At 41.6% G+C, this 18,021-nt stretch overlaps 1 protein-coding gene across 1 annotated transcript; it reads right to left on the bottom strand.

The window, feature by feature from the left end:
• Positions 1–472: 472 nt before the first annotated feature.
• Positions 473–16,894, bottom strand: cep120 (centrosomal protein 120). Its single transcript, XM_088421553.1, has 18 exons — positions 16,679–16,894; positions 16,211–16,367; positions 15,260–15,374; positions 15,032–15,182; positions 14,669–14,829; positions 13,364–13,792; positions 12,713–12,857; positions 12,472–12,643; positions 11,340–11,489; positions 9,088–9,273; positions 8,689–8,986; positions 8,193–8,282; positions 8,022–8,114; positions 7,781–7,942; positions 6,184–6,306; positions 6,016–6,114; positions 1,119–1,264; positions 473–918 (listed from the first exon to the last, which is right to left on the bottom strand). The coding sequence occupies exons 1-18, from the start codon at positions 16,725–16,727 to the stop codon at positions 723–725; spliced, it is 2,922 nt and encodes a 973-aa protein (XP_088277679.1). The 5' UTR covers positions 16,728–16,894; the 3' UTR covers positions 473–722.
• Positions 16,895–18,021: the final 1,127 nt, after the last annotated feature.

Here is an 18,021-nt window from a genome sequence, read left to right as displayed (position 1 = left end):
TCTTATGGAGTTTTCGTTTGAAGGCTGTTTTGTATGTACTACATTTGTCACGTTTTAAACATGACATTTGGGTTTTAAAGAAAAGATCTTTTTAAAAGATTTACTAAGAGAAAACTCACCATGACAGAGTTTTTAAACTAGACCCAGCACTCTCTCAATTTTACACCAGAAAAGGATGACCATGTTAAGGAAGGTGTTAAAAAAATAGACCATGTGCTCATTTAAAAGAAAAAAAGGCTCCGTAAAGTGACCCTTAGGAGCATCGAGTGTTTTTTTTTTTTTTTTCTGGAGGAAAAGAAAAAAGATTCAGGCGAAATTGAATCTTTACATTGGAAAACAACACAAATCCTAAACTGAAACCCTAAATGATACGCTTGAAACAATTTATTAAATTTTACTTGACGGGAGGTCAGACGTAACTCATTCACAGATCATAAGTCCCCTTTTTTAATGTTAAAAAAATGAAAAATAGTGCCTGTAAACGTTTTATTTAAAATGTCTTTGATGAGGCTGCACTGCCACCTGCTGACAGACTGAAGCACTCCTTTTAATGCATTCGCGCCCAGCCACGTGACACAAACATATAAATAAATTTAAAAAATTGCTATTATGAACAAACTACTTTCCCACACAGGAGAGAGGACAGGGTTACGCCAGCTTAAGGCTTAGCGTAAGGCCGCTAGCACTTTCCCCGAGCCCGGCAGAACGTTTCCGAGCGGCCGTCAGCTGGCGCCCGCCATGGCGTCGGCGATCTGCCGGTTGAGCTCGGCGACGATGCAGTCGTCGTGGCTGTAGACGCCGGTGCGGAGAAGCATGTCGCGCTCCTCCAGGAGGCGGCCCAGGTGTTCCTCGGCGCTTTGGTTGGAAGTGGGGCCCGGGGCCGACGAAGCGGGGCCTATGTCCCCTTGCTGCTTCAACCTGGACCGCATATCATTGACAAACTATACATCTGAAATTCCTGGAGACAATTTGGTCAACCTCAATGAAATAACGTGACTGGATATGGAATCATTTTGAATGTGTCTTCTTGAATATGTCACTGGGAATGAAAAGGGATATATTTACGTGTGTGTGTGTGTGTGTATATATATCTGGATGCTAAGGGAGTTAGCACTCACACGTTGAGTTGGTTCCTGATGTCTCCCAGTTCCTGGCGTTCTTGTCGGACCGCTTCCTTTTCCTCGGCGGCCACGTAGCGCAGCCTCATGGCGTCTAACTCGGCCTGCTGCTTCTTCAGACGCATCATGGCGTTCTCCTGCTCGCGCTGCACGTGCCGTGACATCAGGAAAAAAACAAAAGTAAGAAGCAAGCAAACTGGGCCTCTAATTTGGACAACCTTGTGAGTTTTTTTTTAAATTAGGGTTAGTTTTTACTTGGATTTGACTTTGTTTTTTCAATTCACTTTGTTGGTTTGTTTTAAATTTGACTAGTTCTAGCTCAGACAAGTCGAATAAAACGGTCTTTTAAATGAATCATGTGATGAGCTATGTTTTTATACATCTATCGTGAGCCAGTCTGGAATGTAGAGTATTCGGCGATAAACAAGGGTTCACTGTACACAATTCTTCGGGAAACCTCCGTGAGAAAAATGCGACGGCAGCTGAGGGATTCTCACGCCGGCCGACAAGACGGGAGAGTGAGCGAGAAGGCGGGGGAAAAAAAAAAAAAATGGCTGTAAGTCGTATTTCTGTCGTCCCGCTCGCTCGGCATTCGGCGAGTGGCTCGTTAATCACCCGAGCAAAAACAAAAAAGCCAGGCACCCCTTTAATGCCGACGCGAGCCGTAAATTCAAATAGCGAACAATTTAATAAAGCAATCAAAGCGTCAAAGTCTGACCTCACACTTCAAGTCCGCGTCAACTGTCGCTTTTTTTTTCCCCGAGTGTTATGGCCCACTGAAAAATATTGGAATTGCAATTTTTTAAAATTTATATTATGAAAAAACAATACTATATTATTATACAAAAAAAATATGCCTTTTCCACTGCAATTATGGAATATCCCTTTTTTTGGGTGGGGGGCCGGGGGTCTATCTCTGAGGTCTTTGTAGAAAATAGTGGTGAAAACACGGTTCCTGTTGAGCTTCAAGGCAGATATTTTATTATGACCTATTTTTTGAAAATGGACGGACCCAACTTGGTCAACTTTCCCCCAGCCCTCCAAATGAGGAAGAAAGGTGACTGATGACAGAAATGAAGTATTTCCCCCTCTTAAACAGCACTATTCTGAAATTTGCATTCTATGAGTGCACGTCTCACCCTGCACGTCTGACCCGTAGACAGCTGGGATAGGCACCGGTAAGCTAGTGCCCCTACTGAGGATTAGCGGCTATAGAAAACGGATGGATGGATATTGCACAGTTTGAGTTCATTTCGATTAATTGTTGAGCTCTAAATATGACAGTAAGATGCAGTAAAATGATACATTTTTGGCTAAGAAGAATATACACCGTTGAGCAGTTTGAATTTTTTTTGTCTACTTGTGTTGCTCCACTGTTTGTGTTCAAACATAAGTTGCTTAAAGGGTTGTAAACCTGTCACATATATAGATGCTATTCATTAGCCTCTCTACGTTTGTTAGCATTAAGCTAAACGGGCATTGTGACAATACAAAGCTACTACCTAAACAGTTTGAACTTGCACACGTGTCGCAAAGGCAAGCGAAAGCACGTGGAAATGGGGTGAGACGTTGAAGGCGGGACGGCATAAGGTTTGTCAGCGGGAGTTGGTTGGAAAAAAAAAAAAAAAGACTTTTTTTGGAGGCTTTCGGCATCCCGGCCGACGGCGGATGGGAAAAGTGGAGATAGGCGGGCTCGGGGCATGGAGAAAAACATGCTTCACGTGCAGGCGTGTTGACACAAGCAGCTCCCCGAGGAGCGGCTGGCCGTCTGGATTAGCCAGCGCCTTCGGGCTAATTGCTGTAATAACAAATGTTCCCGAGACGCGCTGCCAAGGACAAGTCCAGGTCACGTCCTCCGCGAGCAGAAAAGCTCCAAAAACTCATCGAGTCATTCGTCTCACACCACCACTAATTTCCATGGTGGAACGCGGAGGTCAAACCCAGAAGCGGGCCGTGCATTTGGTACCCGCGTCCTCAACTTAAAGGCTTATTTTACGCATTTAGACATTTACAGGAAAAAAAAAAGTCCCATCCTCCTGTACTATTTGTCATGGACAATTATTACCTTTAAAAACACTTTTTGTCACTTGCCGCCGACTTATAATAACATCATATGTGCTCAGGTAACGGCCAATCACGACTCAACCTCTTTTCTAGGTTTGGTCATGCGGGGTTTGCAAGATGAGCCATGATTGGTTGTTCCATGTGCACGTGTGAATGTCAGGGGTCAACAGTCGATATTTAAAAAAAAAAAAAAAATAGGAGAAAACATTGCTAGGTGCAATAAATGGTTTTATAGAAGCATTGTCATATTTGTTTGTGATAGTGGTTGTTGAAGTGGGGTCACGTTCAACACATGTATGCTAAATTTTAGGATTTTTTTATATTAATGTTGAACAAACTGACTTTATGTTATATGAAGACCAGTGAGACGCAGGTCAATTCAATGCACAGCTTGCTTGCATTGGTCAAAAATGATTTGGTTTGTTTTGAACAACAGGGCTGCAGAATAACCTCATCAACACATGATTCATAGATTTGAGGATACAAAGTTATGGTATGGATTCATGTGAAATAAATAACGACACCAGTATTACATGTATGCAACTATTATAAATGCTTATAGTGCATAGACATAGGTCAGGCCCTAATCCACTTTATCTGGATGATTTTCACTGAAGATGTGTGATGGAGGGCCTGATGCTCCACTGTAAAGTTTAGGATTTCCTTCTTGTCAATTTATTGACATACAATCACCAGTAGATGGCAGTAATGCACCATTTTAAATACGAGCTCAGAACAAATTTGTGATTGGACCGGGAAATGGGTTTGTGCTACCGTTGATGGTGGAAAATCCATCCATCCATTTTCTAGAGCCGCTTAGGCTTGCAGGCTAAAAGAAGGGTCGCAGGCTTGCTGGTGCCTATCCCAGCTAGCCTGGGGCAGTGGTCAAAAATCCCAAAAAGTCCAAATTGACCCAAACCAGAAACCAAATCAGTCAAGTCACAGGTCAAGGAAGTTGTTTGAGTCGTTTCAGTCAGCTGAGATGGCCTGACTTTTATGAAAGGCTCCCACTGGTCAAACCAGACAATCGCCATGGACCAGGGCAGCGTGCGAGCGCGTCATCTCTTGCGGGATAAACTCCGTGACGAGACGCTAGCATCGTTCCCGAAAAATGGAATCATCCGAAAAATATAAAGGAAACGCGCAGTTTGTGCCGTACAAACACCAGCGGGGTGATAAACGGTTTTTGGTATACAGAAAAAGTCTAGCAGAAAGTTCTGGAATGTTTGTGTGGTCCTGGAGCAGCTCCATAAAAGAAGACTAAACACGTTTCCCGTCACTTCCTTCAACACATCGCGGCCATTAAAAAGTCAAACGGGCGGCGCGAACATTCTGCGGGGGCTCTAACAATAACAAGATGGCGGCCGAGCCTCGTTATTGTCCCAATATTTGCGCTCGGGAAGATCGACTGGCGCAGCTTGTCCCAATATTTGGAATTGAAAAACTTTCCGGGGGGAGCCTTTCATCTGCGCCTTCAATCCCGCCAGCTCCCGCTGGGAAAAGCAACATTTGTCCTGCCGCCGCCGCAACCTTTACGACGGGCAGACCGGCGGCGCGCCGAGATGACGAAAACCAAAACAGTGCAGCAACATGAAAAATGGATAGCGGGACACAAAAGGAAGACGGAAAAAAGCAGGGAAATCAAGCATATTCCTGGTTTGGCATTCAGATTTTGGAGGGAACCTATCCGCTGCCATTGGCTGTTTTGGGTTTCAGGCCAAAGGAATAATGTGACTTTGTCGCCCTCTTGTGGCATCTTGCTGACAAGGACGTTCTTGGAAGTGAATTGAGAACTCAATAGTCATGGGGAAATGAAGCCTCACCTCTGCTTCATGAAGCATTTGCTGTATTTTTTGACTCCTCTAAATGACAATGTTGGTTTGAAGAAGGTTTAAGAAAAGCTAAGCCAGTGTGTCTCAGCTCTATGTCGAACAAAGAGTGCCATCTAGAGGAGTCCAAAATATACAACAACTGCTTCCAATGAAGCATTTTGGAGCTTCATTTTCAGACAGCTCCGAACATTTCTTTTTTTTAAAAAGGAGCTGCAAAACAATGAATGGACACGTAATCAGTTATTAGAAAAATAATTTCTTGCGAGACTCCATTAATCGTTTGGAAACGTTGTTTAATTTTAAACTGAACACATTTTTGGAAGTTTAGCCTCTTCGCAGTAAATAGTTATCAGTCTTTCGCAAAAGCCGTGATTATCCTTCTGTTTCAGTTAAATAAAACACGTATTTTAGTTATATTTATTTAATTATAATATTATATATATATTTTTTTTCAACTCTTCAAGATGGCACTTTTGTTTCAAAAATAAAGGCTAGTGCAAAGGAAATGTAATAAAGTTCCAAAAACAGGAATCATGAGACTTCATTTCCCCCATTGCCGATTGTGGCCTAAGTCCGAACAGCGTGGCCAAAAACAAAAAACAACATTTTAGTGGTGCAAGTAGAAAATGTAAATCCACTTGTAAAATGAATTTTCAACTCATTTTCACTGTATTACTGGTAAATCGGAGTGAAACGTAGAACAGAAGCTTGTCAGCAGCAACAAAAGCTTGGGGAAAACCCCCCTGCAAATTCAGTGGTCGAACATGTGAAAGCAGATGAAAATTTTAGTGTCTGGAAACCTGAGGTAGCTCACTGAAGGAAAAGTTACGGGACGGAGGTCTAGGCGGACACGGGAGGGACGTTGACACGGATTTTGTTGTGATAAAGGAAGAAAAGTAGTGTAGAGATTCAGACAACAAAGGAAGAAGTGGGACAGAGGTGTGAATGTTGAAAAAGAGGCATTGAAGGGAGACTAGCATGAAACTTTCAGGTTGCGCTACCTGTTTGAAGCGAGCCAGTTCCTTGAGCGCGCGGCCCCACTGCTGCTTGTAATGAAGTTTGGACTTAGTGGTGGACTCCAGTTTCCTCTCCAGCTCCACCTGGTGGACAAAAACAGGCGGCGGTCGCAAGTTGTCGGGAGTGGTCGCGTGTGATCTTTTGGAGGCTACCTTCTCCAGAGTTAGGATGTTGATCTCGGACTGCAGGCGGACTTCGGGTTTGACACTCTGTTGCTCCCTGAAGTGATGGAAGTCCTTCTCCAGTTGCTTGTAGCGGTTCTCCCAGTCTGTTATCTGATGAACGTATGCACATAGAGGAAAAATTAGATGTGAATTTAATCGCTAAGGTGCTAGTGGACCTTTAGATTTTGGAACTTTTTTTTTTTTTTTTTAAATGTAAACCCTACAAGTTTATCTGCTTTTCAGGAATAGAACAATGCTGCTTTTTGATTCCCATGGCATCCACTTGCCAGAGGTTGAGCCGCACTGTGTTTGTTTACAGAATAGAGAATGAGGTAGCCGCATTTCTTGTCTCTTAATTCTAATTGTCTGTATGAGAGCCGTAGTAATCATCTGAATATGAGCACAGAATTTCTTAGCAACACGGGAGAAAAATGTTGGAAGCATTTTGAAAACTAAGCTTGATGCCTAAAAATAAATAAATGAATACTTTAGGATATCTTTTGGTCTGAACCTCGGACATAAAAAAAAAAAAAAAAACCCTAAAAAGAAACAGTCACCTGAGCAAGACAGCCATCGTGAAATTGAAGACGACCCGAAAAATAACTCTTTGTCAGGCCGAGGTGCTGAACAATTCTGCCACTGACATCCCTTATGTTGTTTTTGAGTTGAAAATCAAAAATATGTTTACTGATGATGCGGGGTGGCAACAGGTCCCCTGAGCCTTAGGTTCAGGTGACCTAAAAACTTAAAACCAATTTTAAAGGTAAATAATACAAAATTAGAACAACAAAAGAAACCATCAATTAAATACAGCGACTATAAGAACTCAAAAAGGCTCCAACACTTAAGTACCGTATTTTCCGCACTATAAGGCGCACCGGATTATAAGACGCACCCTCAATTAATGACATATTTTAAAACTTTTTCCAAATATAAGGCTCACCGGATTATAAGGCGCAGCCTCAATTAATGACATGTTTTAAAACTTTTTCAATCACAAAATAGTAATACTCAAAGTAATAAGAATAATAACTCAAATAATAACTCTGAATTCTCAATATCATAATAACTCAATGTCAATATGAGCAACCTTTTTCAGCTGTAAACACACAAAAGAAACAGGTAAAGTTTACTTTATCACTTCATTCCCAATCTACGAATCCCAATCGCAATATTGATCCACATATAAGACGCACCTGAGTATAAGGCGCACCATCAGCTTTTTTTTTTTTTTTTTTAAAAGGCTTTTAGGTGCGCATTATAGTGCGGAAAATACGGTAAAATAAATGACAAGAATGCCTCAAGTATCAAAGAGAGAACCACTGAAGAATAATTCTTCAAGTAAAGTCGAAGCCACAGGCTCCCTGTCAAATTAGTAAGAGAGGCGGGGTTGTTTTCCAAGATGTGTGCTCTCACACAAACTGTGCTCGACTCGGTTTGATTACATCTGTTTTGGAAACATCTTTCAAATTTAGACAACTGTATATTTGACAATGACAATATTTTCCATACGTTAATAACAAAAAGAAACATTTCATGGGGGAAAAAACGAAACAAAACGTAAAGGGTCTTCAGTTTGCCGCACCTGCTTGAGCAGCCTGGTTCGCTCCTCCTCCATCAGGCGCACTTTGTCCTGCTCCAGCGCCACTCGGTGGTCGCACTCCAGATGCAGCCTTTTGATGGTCTCCTGCGCCTCCTTCTGGCTTAGCTTGTGCTCGGCATGCAGGTCCCGCTGCAGCCTTTGGGTCTGAGCAGAACACGTCAAGGAAAACATGTAAAGAAAGGGGCGTGGCAAGGAAACATCGCGGGGGCACGTAAAGGAAAACCTTTAGCTCGGCTTCAGTCAGATATTTCTCCTTCTTCTCCAGGTCTGACAAAGTCTTCTGAAGCTGCTCCTCCAAACGACTACACTCCATTTCCTACGACACACACACGATCAAAGATTGACAAGGCTACTCGTGCCGCTCTGTCATGGAGCAGGAAAATGTTGAGGTTACCTTCTTCTTCACCCAGGCTTCCCTCTCTTGCTCCCGCTGCATCCACTCCTCCGCCAAAGCCTGCATGTGACTCAACTCCTTCTTCCGAAGCTGCACAAGCAATAAAATTAATATCAATTAAGAGGGTGAAGGAGAAGGCAACAGATTCAAGGCTTTTCCTGGATATAAAATTTGGCCTTTCATTATGTTTTGTCAGTGAGAACCTACTATTTTTGTTTTTACTTCTTGGTGCAATTACCGTATTTTCCGCACTATAAGGCGCACCGGATTATAAGACGCACCCTCAATTAATGACATACTTTAAAACCTTTTCCATATATAAGGCGCACCGGATTATAAGGCACACCCTCAATTAATGACATATTTTACAACTTTTTCAATCACAATATAGTAATACTCAAGTAATAAGAATAATAACTCAAATAATAACTCTGATATTTTATCGTATACAGTTTCAACAGTATATGACAAAAAGAGACAAGAAAATGGATGCGACCTGATCATTGAACAGATCCTCCTGAGTCTCCTTCCACAGCTCAAGCTCCATGGCTGCGCGGTACTCCACAGTGTCTCGGGGAGGCGGAGTGCCGGGGGCCAAGGGGGCCAAGGGGGCCACGGGCGGCAAGGATGGCGCGTGCGGCCTAGTAGTCTCTGCGGGGAAGGCCGGCTTTTCCTGCAGAGGAGCTCCAGGCTCATTTTGCGCAAAATCAGACACGGGGATGTCCTTCAGGTTCACAAGTCCAAAGTCGTCCAGCGTGGCCACGAAGGTCAATTCTGCCACTTTCTCGTTGGAACTGGCCCGCAGAAAAGAAGGCGGCACTTAGTTTAATGTCCACTGGATGGCGCCAGAGACAAAACAAGTTTAGTTTCAGTTTAAACAAGGGGGCAGAATCACCTCATTGTGGAGAAGAAAGGGACTCTGTCCTGGTGAGTTTGGCGCCAAGCAGCCTCCCTTACGCTCGCTTGGTGTCGGCTCCTCTCGGTGGCAAGGAGGCGGGACATCTGCAGCGAGGCTCGGCCAATCAGGAGACCCGTGGTGCTCCCAGCATCATGGTGCCACAGTTCCAAGACTAAAGGAACTCTAGTTCATAAGAATTTTTTTTTATTAATAACTAATAGCAAGCTAAGAGGACATGTTATACGACAGTTAGAAAATACAAATACAGGAAGCCTGTTTAATTTTAGATGAAACTGTCACAATAATAACCTTTATGTAAATTAGGGAACTTCTAAATTAAACAAAAAAAGAGGGTTTGTGAGGGCTGTTTCAGAGCGCAATAGAATTGACAATGTGCAGTCCTTCTCCGTTCTCATCATGCATGAGAAAGAAAAAAAATGCCTTCTCTCCGTTGTATATAGTTTCTCACAAATGTCTAACACATTTTCGAGAGAGAAACAATGTACCGTTGTCAGCCGTGAGAGCATGGTGTTGCAGAGTAATCATGTAATTGTGTAATGTGCCCTTAAAAAAAAAAGGTTGAATATTACAGGCCCTTCTTAATTAGTCTAAACCAGATTTTGTACAACCATCGCTGTTAAAAAGTTCTGCATTTTGGTGAGATATGAAAAGACAACTTTTTAAATAATCAAATTTGCATTTACAGTCGGCCCCCGGCTTACGAGCACCCTGATTTACGAACAATTCGCCTTACGAGCGTGGATCAGGGAGATTTTTGTCCTCCGCTTACGAACAAACCTCTCGCCTTACGAGCATTCCGACATTCTAGTCATTGAGTGTGTAGAAAGTTCTCGCTTAACTGCGTCAACAAATTCAGCAGTTGCGTCATTTAAAATCATTGGTACATACTTGTGGCGGCAACGTAAACGCTATTGCTCTTACAATGTCACACTGACTGTCTCACTCACGGTGTCTAAATATATATTACCATTTAAGTGTAGTGTTTGTACAGCTAAAGGGAAAAACAGCTGACATGAAATTAAATGTGCCGATTGCAGGACAAAGAATTGTCATTGGTTTAAATGTGTGTTTTTTTTTAAATTAATTGTCAATACATTCCAACCGTTTAAAAAAAAAGTGCGAATAATTATCAGTCAGTCAAGGAGACGCCAATATGCTATTGGTCGATTAAGGTCACCCGGTCTCACTCACGGAGATGCTATTGGCCGGCGTTACACGTCAATCACAGAAATGCCGATATGCTATTGGCCGAACGCCTTTATCTAGCTTGATGGGACAGGTTGGAAGGAAGGAGACAAAATGAGTGAAAAACGGAATGTTTTGAAGACTTTGCAAACTTTATCTGTTAGACATAGCTTCTAAAATTACTAGCAGCGGTAAAGGAAGAAATAAGAGGATGATGTTTTAGTATCTCCGTGATTTGCACCCTGACTGAAAGAGTTACTGTAACACTGTAAGACCAATAGCATTTGTACGTCGCGCGCTGTGTCCGAGCGTAGGTCTGCTCTCTGATACGGGTGGTATTATAGTACCATCCAGTAGATGCTTGACATAATTGCAAGTCATGTCAATCGAGCAACCTCCCAACATGCTTTGGGGCAGCGCCATTGTTGCAATACTGTGAGCTGAACCGAACAGCAAACTGATGCTCGAACAATCTATAAGTGTGGTGCCTTGTTAATATAACACATGCAAACCCTCCCCTCCGCCACCACCCAGCTCAATTCACGTCGGGAAAAACAGCTGACTTGAAATTAAGTGTGCCGATTGCAGGACAAAGAATCGTCACAAGTTTAACTGTGTTTTAATCAATAAGATGTCAATACATTCCAACCGTTTAAAAAAAACGTGCCAATAAGTATCAGTCAGTCAAGGAGACGCCAATATGCTATTGGTCGATTAAGGTCACCCGGATAATAGAAAATAGAAAATAGATAATAAATAATATATCTAATAAAATAGATAATAGAAAAGCGCAATTTCTGTAGTAATTGCTTCAGAACTGACCCTGGACTGAAATGTTAGAGACTTAATTAAAAAGGAAGCAATGTCAACAGGGATTCCAAAAGGCAGGATTTCCCTAATAGAAGTATTATTCATCTGAAAAATGTCTGCATGTATTTAGTCAAGGTAAAAGGTGGAATACTGAAAAATAACAGCATCAGAGGTTTTACTGCGGCCCTCCGCCTATTTTTGACCCAGCACCATGAAAAACCCTGAGTTACTACCTGAGGAAGGTGTCCTGCAGCTGCTGTGGCATGGCGGCGAAGTCAAAGGCACAGTACGACTGCGGCAGAGACAAGTCTGCGCTCCTGTGCAGTTCCACTGGGTGGCTGGTCATCACAGGCGCCGTGCCGCCGAAAAACTCGTACGAGTACCTAAACCACAGTCATGGAAAAACACACTTAGCCACAATTCAACTCAAGGTAGACAAGGTAAAGCAATGTGCTTCAGGTTTTTACCAAACCATAATTGAACCATAAAAAAACATATTTAGAGGAATTATTTAAAGGCAAAATACATCATTTAAAAGCCAGAAAAACTAATTTTATGTATTAAAAAAAAACCTAAGCCAAAACATCAATAAATTGAGAAAAAAAAAGTAATTTCAAAACAACACCATGTGAATGTAATTTTAAAAAACTGTGTTGTGGGAGTCGGAGGAACTTCAAAATAAAAGCATACCAAGGCAATTCGTGTGCTAGGTTAAATGTTATGATGGAGTTTAATTTGAAAATTATCTGGCTTTCTCATGTTTCCTGTTTTACTATAATACAATGGTTTGACAGGCAATGCGTTCTCCCGTATGTCTCATCGCACCTCTGGCTCAACAACTTATTGATTTAATTTATTTATTTAATTTATTCACGAAAGTAATGAGTACTCAAGTACTCAAGCAATCAATTACTTTAGGTATCAAAGTAACCAAAGTAATTATTACTTCTAATGTAAAAAGTAATGATTACTTGACTTGCTAAAGTGTTTGATTACTTCAATACATAATTCATTTAATAGCAGAACATTTTGAGACAGGACTTTTTGACTGACACTTGAGAATACAGTATTTGAAAAAGATGTAAATAGATACCTGGAAATGAATGTCTGGACTCTTAAACAAAACAACAAAAAATGTATTTGGGATTGACTTGAGTTAATTGACCCGAGTTTGCTGACCTCAGAAGTCTACTGCATTTATGACCCATGAGCATTTATTTGATGTATTCAGGATCCGAGTCATTCAGAGATTCATTCATTCATTCACTTTATTTGGTTCTTTTTTTTTGTTGGTAGTTCTTTGTTGGTGTGCCTACCTAGCAGTACAGTATTCAGTCCATGCTAATTGTTTGTTGTTGTGTTCACCTGATTGTGGCGGCAATGGTGTGCGTGAGTCCGGTCTGTTTGAGGCTGCAGAGATCCAGGGAGAAACAATAGCGATGAGCAGATGGCGGAATGGCCGCTTTGGAGGCGCAGAAGAGAACTGAGGAAGCTGAAACATCGGCCTGGGCCTGACTTGGCGCCGGTGGCTCCACGTCTGCGGGATGGACTCAGTCAAAACCTCACTTTCTTTTTTCCATGGCACAAAATAGATTGATAAGTGTACCGTGCGACAGCGCCTCCTGCTGGATCTGCAAGGGCGCAACATTGGGAGGGTTTCGCACTGGAGTGGAACTGGCAATTTGATCCTCAGCGGCTGGCACTATAACAGTGCCTGAGTTTGTCTCACACCCTTCTTTAATGGACAAAGCCTGAATACAAGAAGACAAAACGTTCACACAAATTCATATAAATCATGGCACAAAATAAAAAAAGGAAAGGGATAAATATATTCTGCTCACCACAAAAAATATTTGCATAAAAAAAATATTACTGCATAATGTCATACTAAAAAAAAAGTTGAAATCAAGATGTAATTACATATAATGTAAAGAAACTCAACATTTTCTGCCATGTTTATTACTTCAATTTAGTGGACATTGTGTTGCTCCTCCAGGCATATGCACCTTGGTCAATTGGGGCAGTAAAATACAGACATTTAGTTATAAATAACTATTTGCAGAAGGTAAGAAATGTAAGCCTGTGAGCATTGTTATATTTTTAGTCTGTAAGTGTTGCACTACTACTATATTTGTTGCTATTACGAAGGGCGTCGACCATTTTATAGCATCCAAGTTTGCCACACTTATTTTTGACAATCTGTTGATACAAAATTCCAATTAAAGATGGTAGAACTTAGTCTTTGGTTAGTGACAACCTGCGGCTTCGGCGCGACATCCTCTCGGCGCAGCATCACAGCCACACTGACGTTGGGCTGCAGGTCAGGCGGTATCGGCGGCAGCGAGCGCTTGACACGGCTGGGCGGGCGCAGAGTGAACACGCCCTCCACGGTGGCCGCCCCCTCCAGCAGGTCCACGGCCAGCCCAGCCAGCGTGGCCAGGGGCACGTCGGCGCTGCCCAGCGAGTGTGTGCCGCAGCATAGGTGGATCTGCAAGGGCGGCTGCTGCGCCAAGAAGGCGCGCAGGGTGCGCTCGCTGCTGCGGATGCGCACCGAGGCGCGCTCAGGCTGGAAGTCCGGCGTCAGGAGGTTCCGGAAGGGCTCGCTGGTGATGTCGTTGCCCAGCAGCGTGTAAAAGAAGAAGTAGCCGGCGTCCTCGGATGACAGCTTTATCGTTGTGGGGATTAACTGCAGACATTCACACAAATGCGGAATCACACGCCAGTACAGATGCGCACACACACACGGGGAAATTACCCCTCACTAGTCATGAGACGATATAAGAATCTGACGGTATGATGATGATAGAATGATAAGCTTGAGCAAAATAAACATTTTTCTACATTACAGAAACTGTTTTATTTTTAAACCAAATATATAACACAGCATTCCGATTAATGTTATTCAAATGCAGATATGTGGAAAAAAATGGTCTGTTTTGAGTTATGCAGTTATAAGTCGACCCCCCTAATATGGGGGTTGAAAAAACTTTTACTCTGAGAAACACAGTAACATTTGAAATCAATCATTCATTTCCCTCACACGCATGCACGCTCGCTCTGTCTTTGTATAACTCTCTCTGCCTCTATCTTGCTCATCACAAGCTCTTAGCTTACTCACAAGGTCGCCTTTTCTTTATCGAAAGCCAAAAAACTCCCAGTACACTTTTTTGTTTGGATAGAGTAGAAGTTCAATTGTTTCGCCTTGTTACTCACACTCCAGCTCCAAAGACTTCTTGTGTCCTACCTTTAGCGATATCACATAAAACACTCAGCAAAAGTAGCATATGACAACGTGTTAGTCAAATTACCCGCAGGAACAGAATTATATTGATACTAAAGCCCACAAAGCAGGAAATGGACAATGTATCACATATGCTACGCAATGAGAGCTGCACACTGCAGGAGCCCGATAAGGTAGGTAATGCGATTTGACAGATTTGGATGGTTTTAAATAACCGTAACTGTTAATATAATACATTTCCAAGCCGGTTATCGCCCCATGCCTACTCCTCACACAACACACAACAGGAAGTGCCACTCACAGGCGTGGGGTTCTTCTCACCTGTTCCAACTTGGCGGCAAATGCCACAGTGACAGACAGCACAAACATGTCAGTGGCGACTTTGTCAGGTCCAATCTGGTGGTAACCTTGCTCAGGCACCAAGACTGCCTCCAGTTTGTCCGGGAAAGGCTGTGAGGCCGAGGTGCGGCCGGAGCGAGCCGCTGGAGATTCAGACGCATGACCGAGGAGAACAAATGAGTTTCACTTCTTGATACTTGTACTTCCTTGAATTGAGTTTCTGGTTGCACTACAAACATTGTTCCATGGAACCAAAATGCCACATAGATGCGCATAACGAAGTTTAAAAACATAAAAGAGGGAGTGGCTTAATGGAGGGGCACATAAATGCAAAAAAAGTCATACCTTTTTGGGCCTTCTTATCATTGGGCGCTTGGGGACTGATGCAAGGCGGCGGGAGCGTTGACTTGTTGTCGTTTTCCAATACCATGCTGAGGAGCAGCGACGGCTTCTTTTTGGTGTACTTGGAGCTCAGCAGAGCGTGCCAGCGAGGGTCCTGATGAACCAAACGGGGAAACAAGCGTTAGAGGGGTGGGGGAATGGCACAATATGTCAACACAGTAGCCGACGGACCTGTGGGACTTCCTGAACAGATCTGAGGTCCAGCACGATGTAGCCAAGGTTCTCCCTGCTGCTGGTGTTGGTGTCCACAGCAAAGCACTGGAGCTTGATGGGGGTCCTCTGCAATCTGCATACACTCACAGGATTAGTCAAGCCATTAGGTCATTATAATGTACATACAAGGTCATATTGACAATATGGATGCTGATTTAAAAAGATGTGGTTTGTTACAATTTCACTTTGGGCCTTGATCCTAGTCAATTTCAACCTTCGATCGTCACCTTAACTTTCAAATCAATTCATCACCCAAAACTCTTGTGTGGCTTTCTGCGTACTACTTTTCTGTCAATTTTGAAAACAGCTGGAGGAAAGTGGGATGAAAAATTAAAGCATTATTCTCTTTGAATTGTTAGATATTGTTGCAACCAGCCCAAAGGTTTTCTGCTGTGAAGTTTTTTTTCTTTTCTTCAGGATAACAGAGCGTTAATCTTAAAATATATATATTTTTTAAGGTCAAACAAAGGTAAAAAGTGCAGAGTGTTCCCAGCGGCTTGGTGGTTATGTAGCGCCACAATAATTCAGTTTCATATTGATGAAGAGGTGTAATGATGAATAGATGAATTTTAAACTAAATGATTATTAATTTAATCAATAATTATTTTGCTAGTCAAGGTGCCAACAGAAATGAGGTCAGCCACAAATGTAAATGTAAACCATGCTTTTTCCTCCCGGTGAGGTCTCATTTTTTAAATAATCACTTTCCCAAATTTTCTTCTTGCACTTTACATTCTTTTCGTAAATGTAGCCAACTCGTTTGTAATAAATGTTGCTCGCTGCACTAAAAGCATCTGTTATCATCCGTCGGGATTTAGAAAAAGGATAATCGGCCTGGCAAATAATTGGGCTAACCCTGATCCAGATTCCAAACTTATAGGACTCCCCCTCACACACACAAAAACACACTTGTGTTGGTGCAACATCTTGCGGTCCAGCTCCCAGGCCAGCTCCGTGCTGAAGTGGGGTTGGTCCAGGTGTTCCACAGGGTCGGTAGTCAGATGCTCGCCGTCGAAGCTCGCCTGAACCTCCAGACTGAGCCGAGGGCACTTGGGGAAGTCACGACCTGCCCGCAACACCAAAATCACATCAAGGGTGACCACACAACTGCATTTACAGTGGTAGTTTATAAAAGCATAATAATCCATATTTATCTGGTGCAATTATTTCTTGACAACGGATTTTAGGATCATATCTGTCATGATGAATTGCCATCCGTCGTTTTGTTTTAAGATGATCTTTTTAACGTTTCAAACAAGTCATTAGGTGATCAAGTGAAACACGAGAAATAAGTTTAGGTTAAAAGGCAAGAAAGCGGCGACTTAACAGTTTCAAATCGTGACTTTGGTTGCCTTGGTGCTGACAGTTGACGCTTACCTTCCAGGATGGACAACACGATAAGAAGTTGCTCGCTTTTCGGCGACATGTTGACATCCGGAGGAACCGACAGGTTGGGAAAACCTCACGAGAATTCGCCTTAATAAAATCTGGACTTTGTTGAGAGGCGTAAACAATGTTTTGTGGAGAAAAAAAACGATCTCTTGAGGTTTTCCGTTGCAAAATAGAAACAGGCGCTTTGTTGTCGAGCGTTGGCGCCACCCATTTTGGTTTTGGAAACGGAAGTTGAAGACGAAAGCGCTTGGGTTTAGATTGACTCCAGCTGGTGGGCGGGGGAACTGCAGTCTCAGAACTACAGTACGTTAATTGCAAAAAAAAAGATATGCATTCGAAAAAATAATAGCGCAATCATATAATGCCAATTCGTAAAAAAAATTACAGTCGGTTTTTATTGTTTTATAATTACATTTGGTTCATATTAACAATGTTTTTGTAAGTTGTTTTATGTATTTATCCTGCAAGCCTGTGACCCTTGTGAGGATTAGCGGTTTTAGAAAATGAACGGATGAATATTTTCAATTTTTTTAATCGATAACGATGAATTTTAATAATTACTACTACTACTACTACTACTACTACTACTACTACTACTACTACTACTACTACTACTAGCAACAATAATAACGGCAAATCTGAAAAAACAAAAATGTAAATTTACATTGATCATAAGTTGCTAATTTGTGCTATCTATCTATCTATCTATCTATCTATCTATCTATCTATCTATCTATCTATCTATCTATCTATCTATCTATCTATCTAAACACACGTGCACACGTACGCGCGCGCACACACATTCTTTGTTCCTGCCAAACATACAATACATATGAATTACAAACTATAAATGAACATGTCAACTATTGATTACAATTAAATAAAAATACAATACAAAAAATACTTATGAGACCGTTTTATTTTTCTATTTCATGTGATGATTTGATTGTTTCTTTTCAAAAATATTATTATACGTTGTTATTTTATATGTATTTATTTTACTTGATAATATTTTACAATATTTGTCATCATTGGCCATGAATTTGAAAATAATAACAACAACAAAAATAATAATAATAATAATAATAATAATAATAATAATAATAATAATAATAATAATAATAATAAATCTAAGAAAACAAAAACAGATTCACAAGAAAGTTACTACCTACTGACATTTGTATGTGAAACATTTTAGTTAGGGTTGATAGTTTACATTATACAGTATTAACTTTTTTTTTAAACTCTAAATTATATATTGTAATGTGATCTGAACATCATTTTAAAATAAATAACTGCATACAAACATTCTTAAAATTAATTATTTC

This window comes from Hippichthys cyanospilos, chromosome 1 (genome assembly GCF_059441005.1).
Source record: "Hippichthys cyanospilos isolate Australia breed blue-spotted pipefish chromosome 1, RoL_Hcya_1.0, whole genome shotgun sequence".
Taxonomy (NCBI): domain Eukaryota; kingdom Metazoa; phylum Chordata; class Actinopteri; order Syngnathiformes; family Syngnathidae; genus Hippichthys; species Hippichthys cyanospilos.
Note: the sequence above shows the minus strand (reverse complement) of the source record. Positions and strands in the feature narration are given on the sequence as shown.